The 14593-nt window shown below is 42.1% G+C and overlaps 1 protein-coding gene across 1 annotated transcript in view; it reads left to right on the top strand.

The window, feature by feature from the left end:
* Positions 1–14593, top strand: part of gbf1 (golgi brefeldin A resistant guanine nucleotide exchange factor 1) — a 78577-nt gene that overhangs the window by 37471 nt on the left and 26513 nt on the right. The window contains exons 4-7 of the mRNA XM_070916643.1: positions 2533–2664; positions 10030–10148; positions 11283–11391; positions 11989–12049. Of these exons, the coding sequence (XP_070772744.1) occupies positions 2533–2664; positions 10030–10148; positions 11283–11391; positions 11989–12049 (421 nt within the window). The remainder of the gene's footprint in view (positions 1–2532; positions 2665–10029; positions 10149–11282; positions 11392–11988; positions 12050–14593) is intronic.

The following is a 14593-nucleotide window of genomic DNA, read 5'->3' as shown; positions in this document are numbered from 1 at the left end:
CTCGAGTTGGACTTGTACGCACTCTTAAATCAGGACTTGTACCCAGCAAGCCCAGCCCTTAGATGGCAGCATGCACGCCTGGGTGAGCTGCTTTAATCCTGTGTTTTTTCTTTTTGTTTTTGGGTCAATGTCAGCCAGAGGTTAACCTGGTTATAGAATGATTGCTGCAGCCGTCTTTATTTATTTCACTCCTCTCCACAAGCCCAGAGATTGAGTTGAAGTACAGAGCCTGTATTTAGACTTTATATAAGAAGATTGGGGGTGGCCACCGACAGGCCGCTACAGTCAGCCCTGTGTTCACAGATGGCCAGCTGGATCAATACAACACAATTGAGTTTTCCAATCTGTGGTCTTTGGGAACGCAACCATAGCACTTACAGGATGATCGCCACTGATGAAGTCTTCATCAGGAGCTATTGACGGATTCATTTGAGCAACCCCCCCCCCCTTCCACTCTTCTTACTACACTGTAAAGTAATGGGACACAAAAACCCTCTTTAAAAAGTTTTTCTGGCCGCTGATGGACAGATGGACCCAACAGAGCTATCTCACTTTCTAAAGTGAACACAGATTTTTTTTTTAGTTTATGCTTTACGTATTATTTCACTTTCACAGGGAAACACTGTTTTATTTTTTTTATGCAGCCGTTGCTAAATTTACACTCCGTGCCACCCTTCACCCTTTAAACCCGAATCCACACCAAGCTTTTCGATGTAACAATAACTCAAATAAAACACCAGATGAAAAAATATTCATTAAAGCAGCAAGAAAGAGATTCGCTTTTTGAAGAGCGAGGCCTAAAAGTGACCCAGCGGCCGATAAAGGGACTGTGTAAATTTCCAAATTATTTCATATTTGATTTCTAAACAAGCCGCGGGGGTATTGGATATCACATGCTAATGCACGGCAGTACATGTGTACTTTTGGAAATTGGTTGGACACTCTCCTCGGCGCTTTTGATGTCCAAGTTGTTTTTTCTCGTCTGGAGCGGAGCTGCTCTTAAGGAAGCCATAATCCTTGCGGTATTGCTGTGGCAAGCACTCCTCTGGCGCAACATTTCACAGCGAGTGTGCGTGACTCCACTAATTTTCTCTGTTGTTGTTTTACCTGTTTTGTATTTTTGCCCCCCCCCACCACCACCCCTTGACCCTCTTTCTCTCTGACTACTCCAGAGAAAGACTATTGAAGTCAGGGTGGATTGGCCAAAGGTGCTTTCCCAGAGAGGAATGCCCAGCGAAGCTCCCTTCTCTGTGAACTGATTACAGAGGAGGATCTTGCACTACAGCTGGATTTAATAAACTGCAGGGTTCAATTGGTGTGGTGGCTTGTTAATAGAAATATTGACGATTATGGTTTACTTCTGATAGCTAATATTTTACTGTTTGACAATAATCTAATGGCTCATTATTTGTGGCTTTTAATCATTAACCCTCATTATTTATTTAGAATTAAAAAAAAGCAGTCTTTTACATTTTCTTTTCATTCTATCGTTTCTATTTCGGAGGCATATGAGCGTTCCCTGACAGCAGATGGCCTTTTTTTTTAATTTTTAAAAAAGATTTTTTAAAATCAGTTCAAACCAATTAGCCTAGAGTCTACATCCACAGTAGCAGCTCTGTGACACTTTACAACAGTGCTTATGTCAGCATGCTAACATGCTCACAGGGACAATGTTAACATGGTGATGTTTAGCAGCTCCGTTGACCATGGTCACATCAGAAATCAGAAATACTTTATTGATCCCTGGGGGGGAATTGTACAGTGCCGGTGCTCCCATTCAAGATTAGAAAGCAGCATAAATTTAGAAATAAAAGTATGTACAAAAATAAGATATAGAAAATATACACATTTACAATATTATTATTATATATATAAAAAATATATACAACAGCAGTCTGTATATATGTATGTATTGCACTGTCATTTAAGAATAAGTCATATTGCGGTAGTATGTGTAGAAGATTTCCAGTCTGTCACTGACACTCAGAGGGAGGAGTTGGACAGTCTGATGGCCACAGGCAGGAATGATTTCCTGTGGCGCTCCATTGTGCATTTGGGAGGAATGAGTCTCCCACTGAAGCTGCTGTCACTGTCTAAGTTTAGACAAAATGTCTACTTTCGGCAGGTATTTGCTCACAAATTGAATTTTGTTGCTTGATGAATGGGCTAGATAAAAAAGGTTAAGGGATCACCAAAGTCACTACAGTGATGTGGGAAGCATGAAATGTCTGAAGCAAATTACGCAGCAATCCATTGATAGTTGTTGAGACATTGCACACTGAAATATCAACGTTATGGTGGTGCTAGAGGAAAAGTCAGGGGATCACCAAAGTCAGTGGCATTTCTGGCAGTTTACAATGATAGGTGTTGGTAGGTTTATTTTTGAAGCTTTGAAGTTCTGTTTCCCCCTGCTTCATTCACTATATTGAAAATGCATATTTCCCAAAATGTTGAACTATTCCTTTTAAATCTATCATCATCTTCTCCAAACTGACTTCCTCTTTACACCTTTGTTTTTTCCCCTTTCTTTAGAGCTGTCAGATGTTGAACCCAACATTTTTCTGAGGCCCTTCCTGGAAGTGGTCCGCTCTGAGGACACCACTGGACCAATCACAGGCCTCGCCCTTACCTCTGTCAACAAGTTCCTTTCCTATGGCCTCATAGGTAAAAAATGTGGACATTATCAATGTGTCTGATGTTTTTCGTTAGGTAAAGTTTTACCCTAAAAATATACTTGCATCAACTGGAACGCTTTGAAAGGTGGATTACTCGATAAATTGTTTGTAGTATTTGTGTATGTGTACCTACAGTACCAGTCAAAAGCTTGAGAACACTTGTTGAACGCATTGAAGTAACGCAGTGAAAATGGAACATGAACATGGTTCAGATCCAGGAACCTGGTCCCTATTTCTCTTTACTTTATATACACACTACCAACTACTACACACAACCAATAATATAATTCTCATAGAGGAAGTGATCACACAGAGATGCACCTGCAAAAACCATTGTGTGAACTAAACGTTCTTTTTGTTAACCAGATGAGATGAGATGATCTCATCTTGAACATCATAACAAGAGGGTTTCCCGCAGTTCTTCCCACGGTGGGAGATGCGCCATGTTTGTTGACGAGCCCACCAGCCCTACCTGCTTTGAGATCAGATCACACCACAGGCAGAATCTAGATGAACAAAAATGGTGACTATTACCAGGTGTGAAGGCAAAGGCTGGTGATCAGGTGTAATTATTATTATTTTTTTTTTTTAAGATTTTTTTTTGGGGCCTTTAATTGACAGAGAGATAGAGAAGAACGGTGGGTGATAGAGAGGGGATGACATGCAGCAAAGGGCCCCAGACAGGAACCGAAACCCAGGACTCAGCCTTTGTACATGGGACGCCTGCTCTACCGAGTGAGCCACAGGGCGTCCCCAGATCTAATTATTAAGGTGTTTTATCTTTATACAGTTCACATGTTCATGACAGGAGGAGATGGGGTCAAACTGTTCAAAGCACATATAATCAGGAATCACATTGGTGTAACATAAAACATTCTCATAATGAGTTCAGAAAGCCCACGTCATCATGTGGGCACTCTCGAAAACGTCTGTGTCTTCTGTTTTGGAAGCTACACTTTAGCCAATTCTGATGCTCATCGTCAGGTCAGTCCAGGAATGGTCTATTCTCATCAATGATGCAGAAGGCTGACTTGTGCTGGCAAACAATCAGGACTGCCTGTCCTCGTTAGCCTCATCACGGAAATATGGCCCCGGTGTCTGCCAGTTGTTTTGTTAAGTGTGAAATGAGCATGCATCACAAGATATTTGTCTAAATAGCAGGGGTTGAGTCAATGTTGCATTGCTGGCAAAACAGCTGCAGCCGCTGCTAAACTAAACCGAAGCGTCCAGAAACATCGCAGTGTTTCTGGGAATGGACCTTTCACTTTTTAAAATAGTTTTTTCTTTACTATGTTAAAGTGAGAAAACATAGGCAATAGGATTTTAATCTTGGAATGGAAATGTCTTCAAAAACAAAATGGCATGCGTGTATCGGTGAAACACTCTCTAGAACAGATGGAGGTTCAGGATTTTTGGATGTTCATTCGAACTGAAGACCGGCAGGAGCCAACGCTCTCCAGACTGACTCAAGTTCCTCTGGGTACAAGTAAAAAAACAAAAAAAAAAAAGACTGTCTGCCAGGGCTCACACACATACAGCACATACAATCTCTGTACAAAGATCAGTCCCAGAGCCTCTGCCTGTCACTCCCGACCTGAAACCGGCTCCCTTAATCCCTGCCACCATCATCCCTACGCCATCTCCCCACCGCCGGCGTCTCATCAGCACTGTTCTAAGGGGTGCACAAACCGTGGCGATGCAGGCAGCGGCTCTCTGCTCTCCACTTGCCGTAAAGATTAGGAAGTTTGACAACATTATTAACCCTGCCGCTTCTCAGTTTGACTTTTGCTCCTCAAACGGCATAGTCTCGTCTCTAGCAGCACTCGCCACGCATTCATTTTCTCTCTTTTTTTTTTTCCTCTGGTAGTGGGCGGGTGGAGAGGGCACGCGATATTGAATGCGAGTTCAAAGAGTATTGAAACTTAATCTGAAGAATGTGTCAGAAGCTCCCAGAGGACACCAAAGACATATTTTTCACGACTGTGTGTAAGATGTTCGTTTTTCAGGAGTTTTACTGTATCAAGCAGACATTTTAAGTCATCTGTATAACTGCAAAATACAACATAGCTTTCCAATGAGTTTTTTAAAGATTGTAAAATAGTGCCCTTTTTTTTATGTCCATTGCTTGTTTTTTTGGTGTCTGTTTTTATTTTAAACACAGTAATTTTGTTACATTTTGTTTTGTGCAGAATGTTTGATAAATCTAAAGGTGAGTGCTGCATTATCCTGCCTAAAAAAAAAAAAAAAAAAGTTTGTTGCCGACAGTTGCCACATTGTATCTGGGTATTTTCATTGTTTGACAGCTGAAATTCACGATGGAAAATATATTTATATTTCCTAAATCGATGCTTGTGAGGTAGGTATGTAGCCAGAGTCGATGCAATAGATATACGCAGTGGATGGATGGATGGATGGATGGATGGATTTTGTTAATTGGATTTTTTTTAAATGATTATTTAATCCTAATGGGAAATTGCGATGTTGTATTAGCAAAGTCATATAAATCACAAAATAATTGAGATAGGTAAGAGGCTAAATGTAACGAAAGCTAAAACTAGAATCAGATGCTCCAACCCTGACCCTAACTAGCTATATATATGTATTGAAAATACACTGTACAATGATAGTGCCCTGTAATATGCTGTACTTAAGTAGTACATGTCACCTAGGCCACCTAAGCAAAAACATAATCAGTAGGAAAATGGTGCTGTTAAGAAACGCACAAGCTTCGTTGTCGTGTGAATTTGCACGAATAATCACAATTGTACTTCAAAGCCAATGGTGCAAATCAATGCTCGATGTTATTATATGAATAATCACCAGATTTATTACAAACGTGTTGACAATACAACCACATCTCTCTTCGCTTCAAGCTGTGTCTGAAGACTAAATTGGCTTCATTCATCAGTAAATGGACTTTTCAAGTGCTTTTCAATAAAAACGGTTCTCAAAGCGCCTTGAGCACATACCTAATACTTTTTCACAACTTGATGTTTAACAATATATAAAACTGACATTGCCTTCATGATAGCTGAGCAGAAACGATTGGTAAATGGACAGAAAGTACAACAGCACTGGTCTTGTCAAGTACTGCCATCTCCTGGCTAGGAAGAAATACAAAAATCTGACTTGTGAGGTTGATGAACACATTTCATGGCTATGGCTGTGTTTCTTAAATACCGTCACTTTGCGTTAGGCTTGCATGTGATCAAATCTGTTTGGCAGTAAGGCGGATGCTGTTTTGACGGGCTTCTGTGACACGATGTTGCTGCTTGCGTCGACGTTCAGGGTCAGCGTAGGTTTGCACACGTTGACGCTGTCATCCCTCTCAAAAAAAGCGCCTCCAGCACGCAATTGTGTTCCACTTTATCCTGGGTTGTTGTGTTGTATATGATCCTTCCCCTTCAGTGTCAACATTTTGTCCTGCCAACGTGTCCCCACACATTTTTTATTTATTTATTTATTTTTTTGCATGTCTAGGGCCCAAGAGAAAGGGAAAGGAAATCGTCTCCCACACACCCACTCATTTCACTCCCCCATTTCATTTAGTGTGAGGTAATTCCTCTCAATCTGTGGCCTGAGGTCTACTGGCATTGAGGGAGCAGTAAACTAAGCCACGGTGCTGACAGATATCCAGATCGCCGCTCCGTCCTCTTTTTCCCACTGCTCTTTTCTCCTCCCCTGTTCCTCCTTCGTTTCTCCCTCTTGTTTCCTCCTGCCCGGCGGAGTCAGCAAAGCCCCTCGCTGTGCTGCTAGCAGCTGCATGGTCACTAGCCCACGTATGGGCTCAGAGCGAGGCTCAGTTGAGGCTTAAACTGCAGCCACTGCCAGTAGAGATGAGCTTAAGAGTACAGCTGTAGCCTGCCTCTGATTTTAGGGTTGAATAAATTGTTATGCTTGAATAAAATGGCTGTTATGATAAAAGGAAGAAGTACATAATTAGCTCGAGCAGCAACATTACATGTAGTTCAACGAAGAGCAATACTTAATTCAAAAGTATGCCTCACTGAAATGGTAAAAAAAAAAAAAAAAAAGAAAGGAAAAAGTAATAATGATAATAAAAATTTAAAATAAAAAAAAGAGAGCAAAAAAATAGAAGTCAGCCAATGACGTCATCCGGCTTATCTTGGCCTTTTTTAAATTTTTTTATTTCCCTCTAGCAAGTCCCCTCGGGTCCACATGTCGAATTGTCCTCGGGTAAGACACTGAACCCTAAGTTGGGGGAATGAGACCTGATCTGTAAAGCGCCATATAAGTGAAGTCCATTTACCATTTAACCTGAACTTTATGGAAATACAATATTAGATAGCTGCGATACCCTTTTTAATTTAAAAATAAAAATAAAAAGGAGAAAGGGATCGTAAATCCACAGTTTTGGGAGGTGAGTGATAACCTCCTCTAAAATCAGTGATCTTCAAAATGTTTCTTAGCTCTGATTGTGGTTTTGTATTAAGATATTTGTACTTTCTTTTTGTTTCATCATGTTTTGTTGCATGATCTTTGGAAAAGGAAATGCAAAATGCTTACCATCAAGAAGAAAAAAAAAAACAGTCCTGTAAATATATGTATTCCATGCATTTTCTATTGCGCACAGCTAAAGCAGAGCAGCAGCCTAGCTGAAAGGTGATCTTAGTGCTATTCAGAAGATGAACAGGTGAACAAACTCATTTTCTTCTCTGACCATGGAGAAAAAAAAAAACTGCAGCGGCCCCTTTTGTTTGGTTTCTAAAGATGTATTGGCCCCTTATGCGGAGTGCAGCTCGAGAGGGCCTTTTTGTGTGTTGCACTCTTAAAAAAACCAAAAAAAAAACCCAGCCACTTTCCCCTTTCTGCTCGCCCTCACTCACGCCACGTCTTTGATTTTTGTGACCAAAGTTTGATATCACTTAAACTGCTTCATGTGGCAGCTGGTTCAACCCCCTATTGACTTTGCCCACATACCCTCAGGCACACACACACACACACACACACACACACACACACACACACATACATATATATATATTGAGCCTCTCCTTTCCTCAGTGTTATTTTAACAATGCCCTCCCCTGTCCAACCCCTCCCTTGGACACCGCTTGTATAGACTGTGTGCCAAGAGAAGGATTAGTGTTTTATATCACTTCTGACGTTCGACTGGCTCCAGTTTCTGCGTCTGAACGTTGGGATGTTTTTCAGCGCAACTTCCATGCTTGTTGTCGCCCTCGGCCTCTGGAGGGACGTTGGCATCGCTCTTTCTCAACGGGCCTCAACCACGCCGAAAACAGTTCTCAGCAACTAACCCGACTTCTGGCCGATGTACTGTCCGCACTCCAGGTCTTCACCTGCCAGTTACTAAAATGCCCCACACATTTGCTCGGCGGGTTTCCTAAGCGGCGACATCATTTATCATTCATCTGTTGTCGACTAGTAGTCACGTGGCTCACGCGCAAATGTTCACGCTTTAAACGCGTCTTTTTCCACATATCAGGGGTCTACATGTTGACAGGCAGCGTTGTTGATTTACTTGGAAAATCCTCGTCTTCACCTCCCTTCCTCCCTTTTCTCTGTCCTTCTGTTCCCCTCGCCCCCCCCCACACCCTCCCCTGTGCTTATTAGTTAATGAATTGCTGCTCCTGAGGGCGATGGGAAAGGAAAACAGGCTGGCTTCAGGCAGATAGCAGGCCAGCCGGTCAGGTTTCAAAAACACTGGCTCCTGTTGCTCTGACAGCCAATTTGTCCCAGCTTGCCTCCAACAAAAGGCCACATCTGGTCATTAGATCCCAGGGTTTGAAGGACAATGTGGATAGACCGTACTAGATTTGTCGAGGTTTGTTTATGCGTTGAGCTGTTGGAGCTGTGTTCTTGGTTTGCTGAGTTAACTAACAATCATCACCCCCCCTCTTCTTAGATATTATGTCCCACTCAACCTACATTTACTTTGCCACTGGACTGGTGACGCTTTCTGATTTGTTTGTTTGTCATATCTGATATTAGAATGGTTTTAATTGCCCCGAAATATACACTTCCATTCAGAAACTGAATTTAAACACTTGTAGTGGGTTTCCACCACATGCACCACAGGTAGAGAGTAGGCTACCAATATGAATGTGTCCTGTTTCATTCTAAGTAGACTCGGTAGCTGCAGACATTAACAGGCTGCTACAGATGTTCTCTTTGCCGTGATGTCAATAGAGACTAGTGTAATATTCCTATAATATTGTCTGTCATTCATGGATATGTCCCATGGAAAAATGACTGTAGGCATGCAGTAGTTACAATATATAATGCATTCTTGTGTAGGCTACAAGCTGAGGGAGATGAGTGGCACACATTTCCATGATTTTGAAGAAAATCTATCCTTTTTTTTTAAATGTTTTATTAATGTTATTGGTCAGACATTTTAGTTACATTATTACAATTACATGAATGACATATGATGTGTCTTCTTTCAGGGTCTGTCCAGTAAAAATCTGCAGTCCAGCAACAAAATTCAAATCTAGCCAGATGACCAACACAAAACGCCGAACATCAAGAAAACAAAACCAGAAACGCAACACCCTAGGTGATCTACATAGCAGAAACATCACATACCTGGTCCAAATATACATCATGCTCAAAAAGGTAGCATCAGACTTGTTGTTATCCAACAATTGGTCAAGGAGTGGCCCCATACTTCATTAAACAGATCTTCCCTCCCAGCCTTTACTCATAACTTGCCATTGTACTAAACACTTCTATCCATTATTTAAAAGTATAAGGTGGGATGGTCATTAGACAGCAAAAAAATGAACATCCCAAGTTGCCAGAGCTCATCGCAAATTTCCAGGTGATGTCTTTTAAAAGGTCCAAAACCTGAAGATATTCTGTTTACTGTCACAGAAGAAGGGGTGGACAAGACATTCAAAGCACCTTCCAATGTGCTGTAGAGTAGTCCAGTTCAACACCACCACATGATAAGTGTGATCTCAGCAATAAGCATATACTTGAATTTAAACCTATCTGACAGTGTCGCCAAAAGCTGAACATTATAAGCTCTATAAAGGTAGAAACTTATAGCACAGCTGTTGTATTGAATTCCATCAGATTGTAGAGGTGGACCCACTGAATGTCCAGTATTCCACACTCACTGACACTGACTCAGCTGCAGGGTCATCCTAAACATGATTTGACTTGGCTTTGAAAGTAAAATCATTTGTCAAACCCTCCATATGCATAATCAATGTCAACTCTGAGAGTCCATCTGCAGTCAGTACTTCCTTTTTCAGAGTTTTTTTTATCTATTAAAAGCTGTCATTATCAAGCTAATCACGTTCATTTAGGAGTTTTTGAGTTTTCTGCCTTTTGAGAAAACGGCGTGCTTCTTGTCTGTTTGCAGATGCCAACCATGAAGCAGCAGCAGAGGCCATCGAGAACATGGCTGACGCAGTCACACACGCGAGATTTGTGGGAACTGACCCTGCCAGCGATGAGGTCGTCCTGATGAAGATTCTACAGGTACAACATGCTTGCTAGTGGTAACTACAGTGGTCTCGCAATGACCTGATGGACCCAACCATAGACAGTATATAAAGATGGCCGACGCATCTCCACTTCCTCCCACTGTACAAAAAAGGAAGCTGGTGACGTCATTTGGAGCCATCCACTAACATGGAGGGGTGTGGCTTATGACCTATACTGCAGCCAGCAACCAGGGTGGCGATCGAGACATTTTGGCTCCACTTTTGGGGAGCAGTTATGTCGTCCATCTTTATATGCACTCCATGGACCCAAACAATGATGTCCCTGCATAAATGAATCAAGTAGAGTGCAGCAGCCTTCCAATAACTGAGACCTCTGTGGACCTTATAGTTTCGGTTCTGTTGCGACTGTGAGACAGAAATGTAAATTTAAGTTTATGGTAATTTCGTGTAATTTCTGATGCGTCAACAATGAACATGTCGTTGGCACACTACACTTCTCTGAGAGAAAGGTTTTTACAATGAGAAGAGCAGCTTTAAATAAATGCCATTATATTTGCACAGGCAAATACAAAGCATACAAGCATTTCCATGTTATTTATTGAATTTTTTTGTTTCATTTACAACTAGTCCGATAAAAATAAGATTAAAATGCTACCTCTCTTTGTTTTTGCCACAAGAAAATAAATTCATCATCTCACGTAATGCACCAGAATTGACTCTGGAGTAGCGATCTTTAATTTGATGCAGTGCCAGCATTGAGTCTGGCGGTGCTGCCCTGTACCGCTTCACACCAGTTTACTTTTACCCATACATACACAGAAAACGGATGACCAAATAAATGCACATGCAGAGCATTATTAATGCCAATCAGTCTTTCATGAAAATATCTTGTAGGAACAGGATTCCTAATGTACAGTATATGCAAATATACACACGAGTATCACGGATGTCTCCAAAGTTTTGTCTGCCTGGGCACAGATTTTTTTGCAGAGGTGTGCATATTTTCCCTTTATCTTCACAGTAAATCCCAGCGTTTCAAGCCCCGTTTTTGTGTGTGCACAGTGTTTATCAATGAGTTCCGTTGAGCTCTGTGTTTTTGAACAGTAGCGGAGCAAGTAGTGATACTGCTATTTCGTTTTGGGCTGATCATGTTAAGCTGTGGTTTTAGGTCCTGAGGACCCTGCTGCTGACGCCAGTTGGAGCCCATCTGACCAACGAGTCTGTTTGTGAGATCATGCAGTCCTGCTTCAGGATCTGCTTCGAGATGCGCCTAAGCGGTGAGTCGCATCAAACAACTATTTCTGACATGATAGTCGTTTCTAGGAAGACTCCCGTGCTGATTTGAAATCAGCCTGGGGGGTCAGGATCACCAAATGTGGTTGCGACATGACTAATGGGATAGGAATCTTTTTACCCCTTTGTGCAATCTAAAAATCATAAAAACCCAACAATCTGAGAAGGGACAATCCCTCAGTTAATACTTAACCTAGCAAACCTTGGTTAAGAACCACTGCTGTAACAAACACGGACTTTAAACAGTTGTATTAGGACCAGCGCTGTTTGGGTGAGATTAGCCTTGTACTGATCTCATACAAAACATCATTTAGTCTGTTTGATGACATGTTTATGAGCCAGCACACTGATTCCTCTCACGTTTGGATGCATGTAGTCTTCTTCTACATAAGCTCGCTCCTAGTTTGTCTGCCAGAGTTGGCAATTTTCCTAGTTTCTGTCCTCTTAGCTCTGCCTCGTTTAAACTCCCCTTGAGGTTTGTTAAATGTCTCCCTCTCTGGCTGTCTCTAACTCTTATCTTCTTCTGTATCTCGCCTCTCTATTTCATTCTCCTGTTTTTACATTCTCCTCCGTGTTTGCAGAGCTCCTCAGGAAATCAGCTGAACACACACTGGTTGACATGGTGCAGCTACTCTTCTCAAGGTAAATGAATGGGACAGTGGATGAAGATGACGTTTGTGTTCAGATACGTGTGCACTCCTGAAGTGGTGAAGACTCCGTATGTTAACACCCGGTTAAATCTTACGTTAAAAGGGGCTGGGTTTTTTTGTTTTTTTTAAAGTGAACTATGTAATCTAATCTAATCAAAACACTTCTTGTAAGACTAGAATTGAAACAATCGATGCTGCTTCACAGACAAACCCCAAAATCTTGAGTTGTCTCACCACACAAGAAGAGCAGGCCGGACTGCTGCCGCACTCCTCCATCAACTCTGGATTAGAGATGGGCACTTTTCTGCATATATCTGTCTCTCAGTCCTCATTATTCCCCCTGAAGCTCATGAATTTCATTTTGTACTGTGCGCAGGGTCAATGGGCCACTGATTCACTAATGCCATAACATGATTTCTCTCCTTTGGCATTTAGCTTAAGAGCCACCCCCCCCCCCCCCCCCCCCCAACCAAACACACACGCGCACACACACACACACACACACACACACACACACACAAACCTCCCCATCCAGATGCATCAGAGTGCCAGTCACATTCAGTCACAGACAAGGGGATGAGCCAATTGAGCTGCACACCGCATGATCTGCATATAGATGATGGTCTCTGCTTCAACAGCAAAGCTCCCGGCCCCATAAATACTACGCACACGCACACACGCACACACACACAGGCACAAATACGGAATTAGCATTACCAGCGATCCCAGACAGAAGCAATCAGGAGAATCAGCTACAAAAAAAAAAAAAAAAAAGAAGCTTTCTGCTCATCTGAATGTGAAGGAGCACATCTGGAGAACAAACAGAGCTCAAAATAAAAGATACGGCGTTATCTGCCTCCTCTCTGAATGTGCGTATATGTCTCCACCGAGACTATTTGAAGCAGGATTCGTCACAAAACCGATGGGTTATCTTCCCTCGAGCAAAGTCTGGTGTTGGTTTTTGCCAAGCTTGTCGCCATTCACTGACGATGACCTCCAAGCATTCTTGGCCTGTTTTTATTTTATTTATTGGCAGGACTCTATTACTGTATGGCACCTTGTTATCATGTCCTCTAACAAGATTTTACTGTGCGAGTGTGGAAATGGAGAAGCACGGCAGCCACAGTCGTAAAACGGAGACACCCCTGCATGTGAACAGGAGATATAAATTTAGTGTGGGCTTTTTTACTACATCCTTCTGATACACACACACACACACACACACACACACACACACACACACACACACACACACACACACACACACACGTGCGCCCCACATCTCATTTTGCTCATCAACCCCCAACCCCCCACACTTGTCCACAGACGCTGGATAATAGACATGTGAGAGGGTCTGGGCTGCCCCCCCCCCCCCCCCCCATCAGAGAATAATGAGCAGCAGCTCTCTTCAGCTCCTCAGAAGGAGTCTTAGATTGCCTGACTGAAAGTATTAGGCATGTTAATCTGTTGGACCCACAGATCATCCAATAATCGTGCTCGCAAGACAACACTCTATTAACGTGGAGTTAATGTCAGGCGGGGCGCTGCTGGCTCCTTTTTTTTTTTTTTTTTTTTTTTGTGCGTCTGTGTGTATGTGTGCGTGACTGGTGACATCTCATTTTCCAGCAAAGCCTTAGAGTCCACAGAAACCTAATGGCACACACACACACACACACACACACACACACACACACACACACAGTCTTTGTGTGATGCCTTGAGAACAGCAGCCAGCATTGCTCATCAAATGCTGGAAAAGTTTATTGGCTCAGGTTTAAAATGCTGAGATTCCCACCGTGATATTGCATCTTAAGCGGCTTAGGACACGTTCCACATTCCTTTTTGTATTAATTGTTTCATCTGTTTTGGGTTAAGAAAATACATGACAGGGTTACTTAAGTATTGAGTCGGGAGACTCACAATTGACAGATTCAAAATAGATTTAAAATGTTGCAGGGATGACGTGTTTTCGTGGGCAAACCCGGACGTTGGCGTTGCCCTGGCTCCCTCGACAAAAAGCCAATGTGATTTTTTTGAATTATTAAGAAAATAAGCTCTGTGGCAAACAAAAGTTTGATACACGTATTGTACAGCAAGATAATCTTCACAAATGAACACAGTTTTGAAGCAAAAGTGGAATCGCGAGAAGTAAAAAGCTAACGTTAGGCTATAAAGGAACTACAGCACGGTTGCATCACTTCAGTGTCACCACCACTGAGCTTCATTTTGAAGAGAATATAGATAGATATAGATATACAGACAGATAGATATAGAGTATAAAGTATAAACACAACAAGGCTGTAAAGGCGGACTAGTGAGTAGATGACTTCCCGCTAATGTCCACAACAACCTCTGTAGTCTCACTTAGCCACACACACGTAAAACCTCCAAAATTCACGAGTGGGGGGGTATCTACTGACGTATTTTATGTCGTAGAACAAAACGTGTAAATCTCTTAAGCTTGTGTTTAATCACAGACCTTATTTCAGGCATCTAATCAAAATAATATTCAAAAAACCCATTGACTTCCAGACAT

This window comes from Enoplosus armatus, chromosome 12 (genome assembly GCF_043641665.1).
Source record: "Enoplosus armatus isolate fEnoArm2 chromosome 12, fEnoArm2.hap1, whole genome shotgun sequence".
NCBI classification, from domain to species: Eukaryota; Metazoa; Chordata; class Actinopteri; order Centrarchiformes; family Enoplosidae; genus Enoplosus; species Enoplosus armatus.
This window is presented reverse-complemented; position numbering and strand designations above follow the sequence as displayed.